The sequence below is a fragment of the Homalodisca vitripennis genome, chromosome 1 (assembly GCF_021130785.1).
Source record: "Homalodisca vitripennis isolate AUS2020 chromosome 1, UT_GWSS_2.1, whole genome shotgun sequence".
NCBI classification, from domain to species: domain Eukaryota; kingdom Metazoa; phylum Arthropoda; class Insecta; order Hemiptera; family Cicadellidae; genus Homalodisca; species Homalodisca vitripennis.
The window spans coordinates 15,481,117-15,501,114 of NC_060207.1; the positions used below are offsets into that span (position 1 = coordinate 15,481,117).

General features: G+C 35.3%; 1 protein-coding gene across 4 annotated transcripts; it reads right to left on the reverse strand.

Annotated features, from left to right (window-relative positions):
* Positions 1–3,224: 3,224 nt before the first annotated feature.
* Positions 3,225–12,561, reverse strand: LOC124357522 (trypsin-7-like). 4 transcript variants are annotated; one of them, XM_046809406.1, is made up of 6 exons: positions 12,417–12,559; positions 8,991–9,115; positions 7,819–7,907; positions 7,308–7,545; positions 5,138–5,290; positions 3,225–3,554 (listed from the first exon to the last, which is right to left on the reverse strand). In XM_046809406.1, exons 1-6 carry the CDS (start codon positions 12,463–12,465, stop codon positions 3,381–3,383), a joined length of 828 nt encoding a protein of 275 aa, XP_046665362.1. In that variant the 5' UTR covers positions 12,466–12,559; the 3' UTR covers positions 3,225–3,380. The 4 variants fall into 4 exon arrangements, with proteins under 4 accessions (XP_046665362.1, XP_046665370.1, XP_046665379.1 ...); XM_046809414.1 differs by having other exon boundaries at positions 8,991–9,109; positions 12,417–12,556; XM_046809423.1 differs by lacking the exon at positions 3,225–3,554 and adding an exon at positions 3,573–4,731 and having other exon boundaries at positions 12,417–12,560.
* Between the last annotated feature and the right edge of the window lie 7,437 nt (positions 12,562–19,998).

The following is a 19,998-nucleotide window of genomic DNA, read 5'->3' on the forward strand; positions in this document are numbered from 1 at the left end:
TCATATTGTCAATAATGGTAAGAGGATGTCAATTTGTTTAGGTGGAATTACGTAACTCTTGAGATTATGTTTCTAAAACGTGAGTGTGAGTAGGTGAAAATTATGAGAAGCTCGATCAATATATTGTTGATTTTAGACTTGACTTATGGTTGTAAGTTTTGGAAAACTTGTTTTCAGACAATGATGTACTTTATAGCGGTTAATACTAAATAACCGTGTCAAGCATTGTCGAGCATGGCTCCTACTTGGATGTGTGACCTCTGAGCGATCCGGTTCTTGCAAACAGTCCGCCTGCCTGATGGTTGTTCGAAAGTCAAATTTTGCTGGTAGTCTCCAGATTGTACTAGAGTGGCCCTAACTTTGCTGATGAAAAATATCCTTCACCTTTACCTTTTACTCGATTAATTTGGCGTTTTAGATTAGTTTGCAAATATATTTTCTTTACTTAAAGAACACAACATTTTAATAAAAAGAAATTGTCTACCTCGCATCTTTTACTAATTTCTAAACAATGTTTTATTTGTATAGCTACAAGCACACTGTAGCTATACTGCAGTATTGTATTATTTAGAAAATGTATTTCTTCAAGTTCCGGAAAACGGTGCATCAATTAAATTACACTGTTTGTAAGATTGTTCTGTATTAATTTTATCTGCCCGGTTGTGGAAACCAAAATCCTGTTGGTAAGAAGCTGAGACTAAAGTTTGTTCCCAAGGAGTACGCCAAGTTGAATATAATACTCTACAAAAGGATAGGTGTTAAAAGCTTTGGTGGACCTCTTGCAATCTCCGAACAAACTAACACCCACCCATCGTCTAAGTAAGCAACATCAGTTTTGAGTGCAATCGAGAGTGTCTAAGATTTGTGGTTTAAAAAAATCTATCAAGGTTTAGGTTTTGTCACATAAAACTTTAACGATAAAAATGTTGTGGTTCCTTCAATTTGACTGTAACCATGTCTTCATTTGGTTTTTTTAAATGTCAACACTGTTTTAGGATATAAAAATATGTTGTGAATTTATAGTTTTAAACGTTTAATACACAGTTATGATTGGAATTCTGATTCGTATGGTTAATTATAGGACAATTTAGTTTACGTATGTTTATTTAGTGTTACACTCATGTCAAACACAAACACATGTAACAATGTCAAACAAATCACTGAAATCATACTTTATAAATTAGAATTATCAGTTCACTATCATACTTCCTTAAGTTGTACGTTCCTACGGGGAGGTCGATTCTACCCATTTATCTATCTATTACTGAATTAACAATTTTTATCCATAGTAAATTGCTAATACGGAACTGCACGAATGACGCTAGACTCGTTTGGCATTATTATTCCATTATAATAACTATGGGTTGGTTTCGTTTATTTAACTCTAGGGCTGTAGCAGTTCATTAAAACATTAGTGTCGCACTTAATTTCGATGTGTTATACGTTGACTCCACAAATGATGATGTCACTCCTAAGAGTGGTGATTGTGTAATGTTTCTTTCAACTAGGCTAAAAATTACATCTTGACTTTTAAAATAGAGGAATATTGAAAAGGTTTTATAATCCATGGTTGTACCAAATAGCTTACAAACTGGTAAAATAGTTTTTATTATTAACTAGTTTTTGAATACTTAACATATTTAACATATTTCAAGATCTCGAGCAAAAGTCATTGCTGGTTACATCGTTTGATATGGGACAACTTGTAATGAACTGAACTGATCGGGTGTAAGCTGGCAGTTCCAAGAATGTGAGCATATTTAAGAGCAATACTGCTCCTGAAATGTGGGTTTCTTTAGGAGCACTATTATCACAAGAATGTGGGCTTCTTTAGGAGCACCAATACCCCAAGAATATGAGCACCTTTAAGAGCAGTACTACCCCAGAAATGTGAGCATTTTTAAGAGCGGTATTACCCCAGAAATGTGAGCATTTTTAAGAGCAGTATTACCCCAGAAATGTGAACATCTTTAAGAGTAATACTGTCCCAAAAATATGAGCATCTTTAAGAGCAATACTGCCCCAGAAATGTGAGCATCTTTAAGCGTACTGAATTTAGGGAGTGCAATGAATAAGATTACTAAGTAGAATAATGCTATTGTCAAGATTACAATATCTGAAATATAAAATTACACTATGTGATAACTCTACTCTTCCAGGTTACGGGATTTTTTTATGTGGGTGACAAGGCGTGCGAGCATTTCCTATCAGGTTGTGTAATATTTGGTGAAAGTCTGTAATACAATTCGATGACTGGAATTAACATTTCTTACTGATTGCGTGTAATGTATAATATAATGAAAAAATAAAAATAAAAGCTTTCATATAATAAGGTGCAATATACAGTTCATAGGATTCTAATAATACATTTCTCATGATTAGTCCAGTCAGAAATGGAAGGAAGCCAGTTTGCTTTGATGAGAATGTCGAGAGCACATCACTGACGTGATATTGGCAACAAGACGGCCACAGATCGACCAGATTATTCACTAAATTAGGCCCAAACACACGGTCAGGTCAACAAATCAGACGGAGAGAGCAGTGAACAGCTAACTCAATTGCCCTCTCACATCTCCGAATCTAGTTACCTGTTTTAGTTTGGCCCACATCGAACTGTTGATGGTTTATTAACTGAGTTCCCTTTTACATTATGACTACAAATGTTTAACATTTACAATGTACATTTACTTTACACGGTTCGTGTCATGAAATTGAAATAATGCGATATAAACAAATTATTACTGTACAAGTAGAAATCCAAAGTGGAAGCTTAGGATGGAAGCAATGAATCGACCAACTGGATTTTACATCTTATAATTCAACGGATTGTACTCAACTTTGACATGGATATTCAATGTATAAACTCACTGATACTGAATTTATTTTGAGCTAATGAAGCAGATGTCCAGACTTCAGAGTCAACATGAAAGCTAGCTATCGGTATGTGATATTTCTCTTACTTTCGTCCTGACATGTTTAACAATACTCCTGGGCATATAATTTAAGTTAATTGTTTATTATATTATATTAAGACAGTTTCTTGCTTATTAAATTGCAAATAATTATTTGCATTGGCCATTGTTAGGTTGCCCTTGTTAATTTTTTACTAAGCAATGTCATTTTTGAATTGAATATACATTTTTATAATTCAACTTATTGTTATTTTAGTTCTTAGGGTCTTACAAGAATAAGGGTTTATAGGAAATAGTTAATAAACGCATGAATAAGAGTGATTTTTATTTATTAAAACACTGTTAACATATTTGACCATTACAAATAGTCAAATTTGTAAATATTTACAGAAATTAAATTTTGAAATAATATTTTTTCTATTTTTGTAATTTGACCGCATTTATAAGCAATTAGAACTGAAATAGGTTTTAAATCTCATCTTCATATTTAGCTCCAGTCGTGGTCTTGATCCATGGGGCAACAGTAGCAATATCGGCTAGGATGAGTGGAGCTGCATCCTTGCTGCAGAATCCGTTCTGGAGCGTGGTCACAAACAGACCGACTACCACACCCTTCTGTACGAACGGGTCACTGAAGTCCCCCTAAAACAATCAGATGGGACAATCTTGGTGCAGAACTCGTTCTGGAGCGTGGTCACAAACCGACCGACTACTACACCCTTCTGTACGAACGGGTCACTGAAGTCTCCCTAAAGCAATCAGATGGGATAATCTTTGTACAGAACTCGTCATGGAGCGTGGTCACAAACAGACCGACTACCACACACTTCTGTACGAACGGGTCACTGAAGTCTCCCTAAAACAATCAGATGGGACAATCTTGGTGCAGAACTCGTCCTGGAGCGTGGTCACAAACCGACCGACTACCACACCCTTCTGTACGAACGGGTCACTGAAGTCTCCCTAAAGCAATCAGATGGGATAATCTTTGTACAGAACTCGTCCTGGAGCGTGGTCACAAACAAACCGACTGCCTCGCCCTTCTGTACGAACGGGTCACTGAAGTCTCCTTAAAACAATCAGATGGGACAATCTTGGTACAGAACTCGTCCTGGAGCGTGGTCACAAACAGACCGACTACCACACCCTTCTGTACGAACGGGTCACTGAAGTCTCCCTAAAGCAATCAGATGGGATAATCTTTGTACAGAACTCGTCATGGAGCGTGGTCACAAACAGACCGACTACCACACACTTCTGTACGAACGGGTCACTGAAGTCTCCCTAAAACAATCAGATGGGACAATCTTGGTGCAGAACTCGTCCTGGAGCGTGGTCACAAACCGACCGACTGCCTCGCCCTTCTGTACGAACGGGTCACTGAAGTCTCCTTAAAACAATCAGATGGGACAATCTTGGTACAGAACTCGTCCTGGAGCGTGGTCACAAACAGACCGACTACCACACCCTTCTGTACGAACGGGTCACTGAAGTCTCCCTAAAGCAATCAGATGGGATAATCTTTGTACAGAACTCGTCATGGAGCGTGGTCACAAACAGACCGACTACCACACACTTCTGTACGAACGGGTCACTGAAGTCTCCCTAAAACAATCAGATGGGACAATCTTGGTGCAGAACTCGTCCTGGAGCGTGGTCACAAACCGACCGACTACCACACCCTTCTGTACGAACGGGTCACTGAAGTCTCCCTAAAACAATCAGATGGGACAATCTTGGTACAGAACTCGTCCTGGAGCGTGGTCACAAACAGACCGACTACCACACCCTTCTGTACGAATGGGTCACTGAAGTCCCCCTAAAGCAATCACATGGGATAATCTTGGTACAGAACTCGTCCTGGAGCGTGGTCACAAACAGACCGACTACCACACCCTTCTGTACGAACGGGTCACTGAAGTCTCCCTAAAGCAATCAGATGGGATAATCTTGGTACAGAACTCGTTCTGGAGCGTGGTCACAAACAGACCGACTACCACACTCTTCTGTACGAATGGGTCACTGAATTCACCCTAAAACAAAAAGATGAGGTAGTCTTTGTACAAAACTGTCAGTGTAAATAATAACGTTTGTATTATCTTAAGTTAGTATGTAAAGTAGAAAAATGTACTAATACACTTAGATAAAAGAAGATGTTTAGGAGGTATAATTGGAAGGTTACTACTTGTATATTGTTTGTAGTAGACTTGTTAATTAATACTCACAGAGCAAAGAGTGGTTTTGCCCTTATTGTAGGTACAAGCCATCCTGGAAGTCCAGCCGAGACCGTAGTTAGCATAAAAGGATGCGCATTTCTTCTTTGGTAACCATTGCATGGTTCCCTGAAGCATCTGCCCGTTGCTGGCGTCACCGTACGTCTGAATTAAACATAGAATTGACTTTTACTCAGAAGTTTAAAAAAAAATACGCCTTTGACATTTCTAAAACATAGAAAATTAATAACAAGGATTTCGGACATTCGCCATTGTTGTATATTACAGTAGTAGAACACTAAGTTTCGAGGATTGGATCAGTCCTCTTCTTCAGGCATTCAGAAACCTAAAGCATAGGATGAGGCATGTACAAATCAATCTAAAACAATGAACCCGCCAATGAAAAAATAATAACCTGATTTGTAGAATGTCAAAAAATTAAGCATGTATGCCAGTTTCATTGCTATGTGAAGAATCACAAACCGAACCAAAAAGTTCAGGACAGAGCCCATACTGTCCAGACGAAGCAGGTGTGATACTGAGGAAAGAAACAATATCGGATACGCGGTGCATCTAAATCAATAATCCTGATGGTAATAGTTTCATTATGAAACGCCTTAGGCCACAACTTATTGTTATTTATATGAAAGTTTTTTGAATTCCATTAGCTGATGTTACTTTGATTGTTAACATATGTTTGTATTTCAAAGTTTTAATAATGGTAGCCAAAGTGGTTGGTCTGATTAACTAGACGTATTAAGTCGTACTTGCTTGAAACCATGTAATACGTTTTTATTACCATAAGTACAGATCCAATTCTCGAAGCGTACTATTATATTCTTGTAACATATAAGGAGTGTAAAATTTAGTAATTCTACTATCCATAAAAAATCTACTTACGTATAAACAACTTTGTACTTTTGTATTATCAGGAGGCGACTATTTTTTAAGTATTTCTTACTTGAGACATTAACTAAACTAAACTAAACTACATTATGAAGCAAACAGATTATATTTGACTTACTGTGAAAATTACGTGTCATTATGGCTTCTTGTTTAACGCCTCCCAAAAAAAAACCATTTCAGTGAGAAGGAAGCCACTCTGTCCCTATCTACTAGATGTTAATAGGCTATGCATACGTACGTGTTATGTACATAAAAAGTTAATGAACGTTCACGTTATCTGAGATTGAGCTTAGGTACTATCTCGAGGGATATTGTTTTATTTTCGCCGTAACTGCAGGGTAATCTGACGGGAAAGTTGGACGATCTGACACGTTTTCTGAGGTCAGGAAAGTACTGATCGGAAATGCCCTTGCCTTCAGTGCGGGCTTCGATGGCGCCTTGTCGCTTTTCTGAGAAAAATATATAAATAGAGAAAGTACCCAAAGTGAGGTCGGATCACTTGAGCTTTGGTAAAGGTTACCCTTAACTTTGTCACTGATAGTAACATATTTATGATAAACTAATATAAACATATTATTATTGCTTGATAGTACGTACTATAAGTAAACCGCTCACAAAAAGACACAGGGTTATTTTAGATCACGGAGGGTTGGGGCAAATACCCCACCGCCGCTGTGATGCTGCCCTCTCCCAATATCCCCACCACTGCTCGGCACTCGCCCGCTTGCTCTATTCCCTGACCTGGCCACTGCCACTTAGCGGCTAACTTCACACCAAAACGCAAGCTCCCTAGATACGTCTATGGCTACATTAGTATGTTAAATAAATATTTTACGCTTGTATTGTCCTATACACAAAAATACAATATAATTAAAGAATAGGTAAGTAGCTGCATTGTAAACGAAATTGAACGAGCGAGATACAATACACACAGCTAATAAAACAGAGACGAAGAGATGCTTGTCCCACTCCTCACCACTGGAGGGAGACCCCTCCTGCCCGTGTCTGCTCAGATATTTGCTTCTGAACAGGTTTATTAGCAAGTGGTTTATCTATAGATATGGTTATCGCCATCATTGCTTCCTTTTGGGAGGCTGAAAACAAGTACCGATCATCATAATGAGCTTTAATTTTCACACTATAAGTCCGTTATTTCTATTAATGTAGTTATTTAGGTCCGCGGTAAGAAAAAATGTAGTGGCCTCTGGAAAATACCAAACTACCAAAATCAAAACTACCAAAATCGAAAAGAATGAATAATAACTGAATTCCGTACTTGACTGCCCCAGCCTGTAACAATGACAGGAGTATTTCCTTTGGGATCCTTCTTCGGAAGTTTTACAGGTTTTGTTTTGGAGGACCATTTGAATTTCCCACTGATTTGGACACAGCCGTAGTCGTAGTCGAAATAGGTCTGGCCGTAGCTCGGGTGTAACACTACACTCTTGACGTTGTATGATACTCCCTTGACTCCATCGTTGCTGCCCGCCAATACAACCGCTGTCGTATTGACTCTGACAACAAATACTCGGTCATTAAGTTACATAGTGACGTATAAAGTAAGTTTTATTGAGTACATTAATGATAAATTCAATAGAAGTATGTTATGCCTCGTATATGTAATCTATTGTCCAGATAACTAACCTGATATCGGTAGAATAAGATCATTTATAAAGTTAATAATTTCTAAAAGATTTTTATTTTTCGGAATTTATTTAATATATTTGATTAAATACTTTTTAAAGATATTACGAAGTGTAACCCTCTTTCGACAAAACTGTACTCACTGCTGTGCGCAATCGCCCGTCGTAATCGCCCAACTCGGGCTGACTATTGCCCCAGCACACTGGAACTGATTGCCGACCATAAGGCTCACCTGGAGAAAAAGTAAAAAAGTAAAGTAATGATTTATATTTTACCAGGCGAAGGTAGGGCTAAGAAGCCCTCTCTAGCACTCAACCTGGGGACCAACGGCTTAAAGGTGACTTCCGAACCACCACCAAAGACTGGTAATGCGGGCTGCTTGCAAGGATAGGATCGCTTAGTGGTCACCCATCCAAGTAGCAGCCACGATGGACGTTGCTTTATCTGATTATCTTGCGATAACCGTTGTACCCACTACACTGCGCCATTGGGTTTATGTGAAGACACATAAACTTAGTATATGTAATAAACCTACAATATGTAATAATCATTCCCGTTTTAGTTCAATAAACATCTGTTCATCGTTATTAATATATAGGATAAAAAATTAAATTTAAATAATACAATATTTATACATCTTACTTTTCACAAAACTATAATATAAGTGTAAAATGTTTTGGCATATTTTAGTAAACTTCACTGTAGTGTAACCTGATACAAAAGGTTTGTTCGATAGTTATTTATTTATAGGCGTGCATATGATAAACGTACCTTACATCAGTCATCTTACCAACGCACTAACCAATTTTACAAATAATTTTTAATATCAGTGAGGATAATTTCAGAACTTTAAAATGGTTTGTTTAGCAGTCAAGATATCTTAGCACAAACTCTACGTTATATCAAAAACAAAACCTTTGCAATTTAGATACTACTGTATGTTGTAGTTTCAAATGCACGTTTGAAACTTAACACAATGGCAATATAAAATGTTATTAAATTTATTATGGGTAGGTGTAAAAAACTTTAAAATTTATTGTGGGAAATATACGTAATTGTCGCATATCTTGTTTTTTTTAATAATCATGTCAGTAGATATTTAAAAAAAGTTTTGGTTTATTTTGAATGTTTAAAATACGTTCGGAAAAATACATGAATTGTTTAACGAAATTTTTAGTAATTCAATCCGATTAATAATGCAGTGATTTCTTATTGACTATAATATAAAATTACAGAAAAACAAATTAGTTTCTGAGAACTAATATTTTCGGAATGGTATGAATAACGTGCTACAGAATTATTTTAGCATATTTACCATGTATGGGTGCTTTTGAATGGTCGTCTTGCTGCCATCATAGATGCCGAGGCCATGACCATCAGTTAGAGACGAAACGTGGCTAACAAAATCTTCACGTACCCAGCCATGAGCTAAACCTGTGGCAAAAAAATAAATATTTGTATTATATACCTATATTCACTTCTAAACGAAATTCATAACACAAATGCATAAACCATCCTTATCTTGAGTAGTAGAATTGTAGCATAGTTTTTATATTCTATAATTCATTTTAAACTCACCTAGTTTATAAACACACACACACACACACACACACACACACACACACACACACACACACACACACACACACACACACACACACACACACACACACACACACACACACACACACACATATATATATATATATATATATATATATATGTAAAATAAAGTCACATATTTCATTGAAGGATGAGATGTTGAAAATATGCATATATTATTAAAATACTATGTTAGAATTGTTATACACTATTTAGTTATTTATTCACGAACCAATTTAAAATAGACGATCTTTAGCAAACGAAATAAAAGTAGATTAAGTTTCTTATAAGTATCACTAAACCCACAGCAAACATGAAATGAAGAACACACCTTAATCACCTTATCTCTTTTTTATTCACCTTATCTCTCAATAATAAGAATATAATTAATTTTGAAAATGGCCACCATTTTCCAATATGGGAGTAGATTTATTTATTTTGCGATACTATGTATTTTATTATAGTTTAGGTAGAAAATGTGATTTAAAGAGGTGTTTATTTTTTCATGTTCTCCCTAACACCATTAACCATTTTAAGCTTTCTTCGTTTGAATTATATGTAACAGGATAGAACTTGAAATCGAAAGGCTTTCTAACACACGAAGCTTATCTGTGTTTTTTCCAAAATAGAGCTAGACTTTTCTCACCTACAAAATCTATAGTTTTGTATTTTTTAATTGCAGCAGTTTTTTATGCTTGCATTCACTTGAGGGCCAAACCAAACTGAAGGTGTATTTTGATTTTATTGTCGTTAAAGTGAATTGAAATGAAAATATTTTGTTCGTTTAGCCTCGAATGTATAGATTAATATAATTCAAATGTAACGTGCATTGATAATAAAATGACAACATTAACAGATATTCTACTTTACTTAGTGTTGTAAGCAAGCGTAAAATCGATATCATCTTGTCAGTTCCTCTTTAGATAAAGTCAATTTCTGTAGGAGGAATTTTTATGCATTCATTTCATTAAGATAAACTAAAGTGTGTTTACAAAGTAGAGGGCATGACAAACTATTCTTTATCTGACAATGTATTGAAGAAGATTAAATAGTAAGATTGTTTTATAGAGACGTAAGAATCTCCGTTTCTAGTCATTTTGTAGATGTTTAACATGGGTTGCCTAATTATGTGGTATTAGTAAATAACACCATAAGCGATGTCTTTTATCATGAATCCCATTTTATTACAGACTCTTTAAATTCAGTCCAGCAAGTCCAGCAATTGTAATAAAACGCTGAATTATTACAATTTGACAAAAATTAGTCTTTTTTAAATCATCAAAAATCAAAGTGCCATGTATCGAATCAATATGTTAAAAAGTGCTAATATAACGTATTAACTTTATTACTTGTAAAGTATAGACAATATCAAAAATAAATGTTCTTTCCGGACACAGGTAGGTTTTCAGCACGGTCGCCTTCGCCATAAAATTGGCGCTACAGTTAAAAATTTCTGCAAAAAAACATACGTAATCGGGGATACAATATTTCATAGTTCTATAATTCTATAATAGATGTGCTCCAACTGTAAGTATATAAGCGCCGTTTCGTCGTTTAAGTACAGTTCCGTCGCAATGTTTTATCCAGAATATCTAGTAGATGAATGTGTTCCATACAAATCATTCAACTTTCATTCAACATTGTCTGATTTGTAATAAAATCCCATACGCAAAAACATATTTATTATTGTTTGAACAAAGTCTGTTTTCAGTTTCAAGGATGAAGTTTTCAAACATCATCGATTCCACGTTCAAACAAGAGACAAATCGAAACCTGCCGCAAATACTACAAACGTGAACAGCGACAAATCAGCTTACCGAGGACACAAACAAAACATTCTTCTCCAACAATTTAGTCAAGCAGGTTTTAGCTGGATTGTTTTACAGTCACGATATGGTCATAAAAGTATCTCCGGTAAGTGTGTACATTTAATATTGATAGGAATTGGTATTAATGGGATATTGTCACTAACGACAGAATTTAAAGTGAAATTACAGATGTTTGTAAATTTAATTGTATTACAAAAATAGCATTTACATACAGTAATAATTCTTATTGCATTAACAATCTTCGTTTTATTAAGTTAGAAATCTTCAAACTTATATTATTTTCAGTAATTGAATGTTATATACTTAACCGTAAAAGCTACATTTTTTTATCTCAGGTGTTAAAAAAGTGTTTCAGCCGCACAAAAATTTTTAATCAAATAGACCTGATTGAAAATATATTATTTCAAAAATGTTGTTGAAAGTTTGTGATAAGTAGATCTTTAAATCGGAGTAGTTGGATTGTGTGAACTCAAGTATTTTAACTCTCAATAGGACAATCAGGATTTTAACATCAGATTATGGAGTTTAGAATAATAATCCAAAACCCCAATCATCCTTAAGCATCGCACACCACTAAGCCCAAAATTCCATGGACTGTATAAAAGAGATATCTTTGGGAAACTTTACATGGGCGACTAGTTGTTCTTCAACATCCCACGTGAATTCAACGAACGTGAGTGGTAATGTTTCCAATTAGATATATAAAGTGTCTGTTTATACTAGACCATACATTTTGTGGATCCTAACAAATCATGTCATAGGGAAAATTTTATCTCCTTAGGATCGCGAAACATTTCAAAGTTTTCCTGATATCAGTTAGATAATTTATAGAATCATTATCTTTGCAAGCCATCTCTACCGTTAAGCCAGACCCTAAAGCTCACTGATTCCAAGAAGGGTGACATCGGGGACATTGAGTTAGTTAAGAGGATGTGCCTAGGCATTGTGATGGTTAGTTATTGTGATTTAGAGAACTACATATCACGCTGTGCATACAACCATCTATTTCCACTATTGTTCTAGATTAATACCATTTAATAGCATAGTAAATGTGTCGATTATCTAATATAATTCTCGATTAAAAATTAAATAATTTAAAAGTAACTACCATTCTTTGCGAAATAATGAAATGGTATTAGTGTATATTTATTAATCCCAAACCCTAGAGATTTAAGTTAAAAGTACAGGTATTGAAAGTAAAATGTGTCTTTATCAATAACAGTTTAAATTATAATTACAATTTCAAATTATAGATTGATTATCAAAATCGATTTTAATCACATTGTTACTATAAAAACATGAGTACTCACCTAGTAGTAACCCTATTGTCAAATATGAGTAGACCGCGTTGGTAGCCATTCTTGCTCGATACTGCTAGTAGTAAAAGTGCTCATTTATATACTCTAATCTAAAAAGATTCACTTGAAAAAAGTACGAGTGCATTTCAGTGTACATCAAGCACATCCGATATCAGTGCAAGAGCTATCATAAGTGGTGTAGTTCTCTGAACCGTAGACCTCTTCAGTGTATCGCATGAGATTTTAGAACAGCGATAGAGCACTCATGTCGAATTTTATACATTTGAAGACATTTGTATCTCATATTGAGCGCGTACGCAGCCCAACGTTACTGCAATTCGTTATATGTTTATCATTGTTGTTTGGTGCTTCACCGCCAGAAGAGCATTATAAGTAATTTCACAGTATAAATATGAATATCTTATATTTTGGTTGATGGTATGCTAGGCAAAAACAGTGAAATCTTGGTATACAATACTATAAACCTTTTAAAACTACCAAGACAATCGTTAGGTTTAACGCTGGCGACGGACATACGATTGAACGGATTTTTAAACTACGCGTTTTGGTGCTGCTTCATATTTTGTGACAGCTAGAGACTAGAAGAGGGCTAAATCCCAGCATAGAACTGCAGCATTATTGAGTTGCTTCCTATTTTACGGTGAAAGCTAGAGACTATGAAATAGCTAGTCCGAGCATAAATCGTAGCATTTTGGAGCTACTCTCTATTTTGCGGTGGAAGCTAGAGACTATGAAATAGCTAGTCCGAGCATAAATCGTAGCATTTTGGAGCTACTCTCTATTTTGCTGTGGAAGCTAGAGACTATGAAATAGCTAGTCCGAGCATAAATCGTAGCATTTTGGAGCTACTCTCTATTTTGCGGTGGAAGCTAGAGATGAGCGAATAGAGGTAATCCGAAGATCGAGATACGAATTATTTTTTGAGCTGCATACTATTTTGCGGTGGAAGTTAGAGACTAAAAACTCCATGTCTATAAGCTTATCCGAACATAAAATATAGAACCGTACCATTTTTGAGCTTTTTCTTGTTTTTCGAAGAAATCTGGAGACGAGCAAAGAGCTAAACCACTCATAGAACCATAGCATTTTGGATCTGATTTCCAATACCACTAGGACGGGAACGTTGAGCCCTGACTCGAATCTCGATTTTTCACATTAATGAACAGTTACGTTTTGGATCCACAAGGAAATTATAGTTTGTTTTATTTGGTCCAAGTCATAATTTATTTTATTTTTTTTTTTTTAGTTCGATTTGTAAAGATTCTTGTATCGGTATTTATCATGAAATTGTACATTTTACCATTTGAACACATGACATTATCAAAATTATTCAAATTGTACTGGTAAAATACATCTACAAAGCTAAATTACAACGTACGAATATAATGCTATAGTTATTGGAACACGTATGTCCCTAGCGTATTTATTTTAATCCCAGAATATGGATGCATTTTTAAAAAGACGCATAAATTTAACGCAACTGGTTTAAAACCTTTAGACTTAATTTGCTTTCCTTGTTGTGGTTACAACGATGAACTATAGAATTTTAATATGTAGAATCTTCCTGTAAAGAACATAGAAGATTAATTTGATAATTTATTTATTCAGTGTTCATTATTTTCAAAACTGTAAACAGAATGGTCTGTCACATTTCAAAAGTATCTATGATTTTTTTCTGGACTTTATTAGTGTGAACCTGAAGGAATGAAATATATTAAAGATGGATCACTATGAGATTGTAACAGATTAGGCTCCAAATGCTATGGTTTTATGCTCGGGTTACCTATTTTATAGTCTCTAGAATTCACCGTAAAATAGGAAGCAACTCCAAAATGCTGCAGTTCTATGCTGGGATTTAGCCCTCTTCTACTGTCTAGCTTTCACCACAACATAGGAAGCAGCTCAAAACGCGTAGTTTAAACGCACAGCTCTATTATTTACATAAAATACATACAATAGACAAATAGTAATAGAAAAAGAAACCTAATAATATATAAAACTTTGTGACAATGGATTTTCTGAGATTGGTGTTTGTATAATATTCCTAATGTAAAAATAATACATATGTTAGGCATACGTTTTTCTCGAAGTAAATTGAAAAATTATGTTATCAAAGACTTATAATTGTTAGGAAAACCAATGTTTTTGACATCTATGTTCCCTTAAAATGTTAGTAATTACGAATACAGTTCATTAAAGTAAAAATACTCGAACAGACAATTGGCACTCAAATTGTGATAGAACTCTTTGGTCTGAGATAAATTATTGTTTGCTTTAACGTACATCTATTCTGGGATGATTTCTGCTACCGATAATTTTCTCGTATATGTGAATACGTAAATACGTCTCTCTCGATGTACAAATAATAACGTAAACAAACCATCTTTTTGTTTTTTTTTTTTCAACATCTGTTACTGGTTTACTAAATAAACATTCAACAAAGAGAATATGCGATAGCGCTATGAATATGCATCAATTTAGAATTTGTTGCATCAAACAAATACTAAACATATACAGAAATTAATTCACTAAATAAGATATGATCATTGATTTTATTACATTATATCATATGTTACGATACCTGATTTGGGTCATAAAAATGATCAAGAACATAATAATAATACTAATATTTAAAAATTTATTATATTTATCTTATTTAAATATAATAAATTATCAGTGATAAAACAACATACTCTTGATAAGAAATTATGGCTTGACTAAATTTTATGACAATGTTAACAATTATTGAGAAATAGTTTTTGGTGTTTCCATAAGGTTTATTATTGGGGGGAAGGTGGGTATATACATAAATTATGTTATATTTTGTTTGTATAAATAAAACATAAACATGTTGTTTTGCAAAGCTATTTTACCTGAGGTTAAGCTTGAACAATTGTTAAAATAACATCGTACTAAAAACAAGCCCAGGGCACGAGTCCGTTGCCTAGCAACAGTAAAATTATTTAATGTTCTAAGACATTAAAAAACTAAACATATGGCTGTGGATTGCCACTCAAAGTTAAAATAATTATTAGTGGTACCTCACGAACTTCATGAAGTCCAGAGTGGAGAAAATGAACCCAAGCGACGTTACTTCACAGAAGTCTAGATTACAAACGCGTTACAGACGAACAAACGAAGTTGAATCAAGCCAAATATTAGTGGTACCTCACGAACTTCATGAAGTCCAGAGTGGAGAAAATGAACCCAAGCGACGTTACTTCACAGAAGTCTAGATTACAAACGCGTTACAGACGAACAAACGAAGTTGAATCAAGCCAAATATTAGTGGTACCTCACGAACTTCATGAAGTCCAGAGTGGAGAAAATGAACCCAAAGCGACGTTACTTCACAGAAGTCTAGATTACAAACGCGTTACAGACGAACAAACGAAGTTGAATCAAGCCAAATATTAGTGGTACCTCACGAACTTCATGAAGTCCAAGTCACAGAAGTCTAGGTGAACTTCATGAATACCCAAGCGACGTTACTTCACAGAAGTCTAGATTACAAACGCGTTACAGACGAACAAACGAAGTTGAATCAAGCCAAATGTCACACTGCCGTGGAGTCGCGTCCGTCCATCCATAGTATAAACGTCCGCGTATGCCGCGACGGACTCGAATCCCGTCAAACTACCAGACACGCATCCGCGTCCGCGGCCAACGCCACGTCTTTCTAGGAGGGTGGAAGCTCAGTACACAATAAAAAGTCGTCTGTGCCGGTATTTTGTAGTGAACCAGGATACCCTACTTTACGTTCAGCAGTTCCTTGGCTGGGTGATTCCAGCAGCGATAATAGCAGCAGTGATGACGATTTGGTGTTATTATATTCAGTGGCACAAAGAGATCACTGGGTACATCCTATCAATAAAAAACGAAGGATGTTTGGCGAGTACCATTATTTAATGCATGACCTTGAAGCCGATGATGACAAATTTCGTACTTATTTTAGGCTAAGCAAGTAAAGTTTGACAAAGTTTTAGATTTAATTGACCAAGGTACTTTATGCGCATGCGCGAGCCAACGTAGCTTCGCCGACGTCGGCCAAGGATCGCTCCAGCCGCATATCCCAGCAGACGGCGGCCGACGCGACGAACGTTGCGCCATGTCGGTTATGTCAGTGTGACTTGTCCTATTTGACAACATGGTTAGCGATTATTTTAAAAATCCATCCGCAGATGGACGGACGCAACGCCACGGCAGTGTGACATGGCCTTAACTCCGCCTTCGTTAGTTGTCTTGTGTACAACTGAAGAAGAGGGTAGATTTCAACCCTCGAAACGTAGGGTTATATTATTTTTAAGTACATGTAGGGATGGCGAAGGAAATGTAAGGAATGGTAAAGAAATCCAATTATCCTTTCAAACCTTACATCGCCAATAGCAAACGTTAAACAAAGAACTGCGAGAAGAAGAACTGTTCTTTGCTCTAAGTTTGTTTTTGTCTATGAAAGAATTATGAAATAAGCAGAAATTCCGGACGTTTTCCATCGTTCGGAGATACAAGAAATCAGTAATACTAAGTTTCGAGATTTGTAATCAGATCTCCTCCTCAGGTGAAAAACTAATTTAAAATGTAACTACAACCTGCATAAGTCACTAACGACAACAACCATGTTGTGTGTCAACTGTGTGCAGACTTTTGTTAAGCATGTACTTAATAAAAATCCCCAAATTATTAAAACTTAACTAAAAAATACAGGTCATATTAGGTCTGCACTAAATGACCAATCAGAGAGAACTAACCAGAGGCCAAGAGTAAGTGGCGATCATCACGGTAGAAACAAGGTGGCGGTAAAACAGAAAACTGGGTGGACCTTTTTATTATTGGTTCATTCTATAATGAACTCAAAACCGTACTGTGATTTCGCATGGGATTATAAGATATATCTCATTTGTTTGATAGTAATTAAACCCTTGTTAATTTTTCAGAATCGGCAACCAAATTAGAATAATGTATACTGTTAGTTAAGAGCTCGGTTGGTCTATGTATGAAGTTTGGGATTAGTTTTCTACACTGAACAATACAACATGCATTATATCACTGAACAAGGGCACATTTCCGAGAAAAATCACGTTTTCTTAGATTATTTAATCATGATACAACTCTGTTATTCAATGGAATAACAAACAATAATAATTATTATAATCTATAATGATAGATTGCAATAATTTCAAGACTGCAACCAATTGAAGAGAAAGTTACTCTCAAACGATTTCCTTCCCTTGGGAGGACCATTCTTGTTAAACTTCTTAATCGATCTCAAATGTCTTGGAAGTGGCTCCTCTGTTGAGTTAATCCATCACTCGCTCGCACCGCCACTTGACTTGCGGACAGTGGGTATTGAGTTATTGTTCTCATCTGTCACGCTATAATACCTTCACATGCTTTAAAAAGAGATACAGGTAAAACAGTGTCAGATCAGAGCACAGTATAAAAATTATTAAAATAAATATACTAAACATGTTAAATAATAGTTTTCAAAACATTAATAATCTGTTTAAAACTACTTGTTACCATGCAGCTTTACATAAGATGAAGATAGATCGAAGGGAAGTAAAATCCATCGGAACCTTCGAGACATAATCATGAAGTTTGGAAGCGAGCAAGATCAAAGAGGGAATATTCTGACCAGCTCAAAAGACGGAGGAGCTATTGACGTTTCATTAACTTAAAATTAGATTTTAAACCTTTCGAGAAAGTCCAGCAGGTATATATATATATATACATAATAATTACTTGTATTTAATGGCATAAACGATATAAAATAGCGTTGTAATGCCTGTTTTATCGCCGCTAATTTGGTATGTTTATAATTTTAGCAATTTTGTAGATACCGCTTTAATTGAAAATTACAAATATATAAAGAAAGCTAATATTTATCGAACACAATGTAGAAAATTGAAATTTGTTAATAACAAATACAGGTAATAATTAAGTCCAATCTAGGTGACAGGATTCTATCACGTAGAATGATATCTGAGGATCCTCCGATGCCTCATTGAAAAAGTCAAAGCGATTTACATAATTTGTCAGATAAGGAACCCGGATTTCAGCCACGTATTCTAATAGGTTCCATTGCCAGACAATAGGGTTCTGGCTATGTTATGGCGATGTGGAATAAGTTGAGTAAGTGTAGAGATTAATTCGTGAGATGATGAACCCAATTTCAGGCTAGAATTGCAATTGGTTCCTTGTCAGAGATCGTGAGGTTCTGGCTTTAGCGATATGGAATAATTCAACAAGACGGAGAGATTAATTTGTCTGATTACGAACGCAACTTTCAGGGTAGGATTAAAATTGGTTCCTTGGTCAGAAATCGTAAAAATCTGGAAATGGTATAGTGATATGGAATAAGCTGAGTAGATTAAGATCTTTCCAGATAATTGAGACAACGGAAGAAGGTATAAATGAAACAGCTGTGCCTAATGGAATCCTTGTAGGTATCCACAAAATTCCAGGCAGATATAGCGAGAGATATATTTGTAAGAGGCAGTAATTTCTCTCACAGCCATTATCTGATCTCAGTGTTGATTTTGGATCTGTCACTATTAAGTAACATTATTCAATAGCAACCCTGTTCGTTCCGGACGGAAACTTAAAAGATATGATAATCTGTAGATATGCATTATCCTCATAATTGATGAAATCTAGAATTGTGCCCCCAAGAGTCTGGACAGGTCCCACTAATAATGGCTAAATGGTAGCATTTAGTTTATAATGACCGCTATGTAAGGGCATTTTCACATTAAATTAAGAATATTCAATGCGATTATCTATTAAAGATAATTATGTTTATTTACTATGCGGATTAAAATATGTAGCCATGATCACATATATTTAATTTACAAGCCATAAAATACATTATCAAAGAGAAAAGGCATAGTCTATATTAGAACGATCATGAATCCATTTCAAACTGTGGTATAAACCAAATGGTGTACAACACATACATAGTGTAAATCAAGTCCTAATACGCCTGGATATATTCCAAACGCATCGAGATATCGATGTAAAATATTCACCATACCTATTAGAATACTTTTTTGAACTTTTTGGAAAGAAAAATTTCCCCCTCCCTTTTTTGAAAGGGGGTAGTGAGGGATCACTCTAAATTTTCTAATTGCAACCCGTATCTTTTGACATGTAATTTGAAAGGTAAATTCAAAAGAAACACAATGACTTGAAGAAAAAAAAAACATCTCTACGACGATTCTACCAAAAGTTATGGGCAAAGGGGTTTAAATATATTTATCCTAAAAACAATTTAAAAAAGTATTTTAATAAGTATGGTGAAGGTTGTACATTGATGTTCAATACGTTTGGAATATATCCATGCGTATCAGGACTTAATTTACACCCTTAGATGTAAGGGATTGTTTGCCCATAAATTTTGCTAGGATCGTCATAGATATGTTTTGTTCATGTGATTGTGTTTCTATTGAATTTACCTTTAAAATGATATGTCACTAGATATGGGATGCAATTTGAAAATTTAAAGTGACCCCTCCACCCTCCTTTGAAATAAGGCAGGATATCTTTATCCTTTAAAAGTCCGAAAAGTATTCTA

Coding starts and splice junctions, on each gene's coding strand:
- LOC124357522 (XM_046809406.1), bottom strand. CDS start 12,465: ATGGCTACCAACGCGGTCTACTCATATTTGACAATAGGGTTACTACTA. Junction 9,116..12,416: donor GACAATAGGGTTACTACTAG/GTGAGTACTCAT, acceptor TTTATTTTTTTG/CCACAGGTTTAGCTCATGGC. Junction 3,555..5,137: donor GCAAAACCACTCTTTGCTCT/GTGAGTATTAAT, acceptor TGATTGTTTTAG/GGGGACTTCAGTGACCCGTT.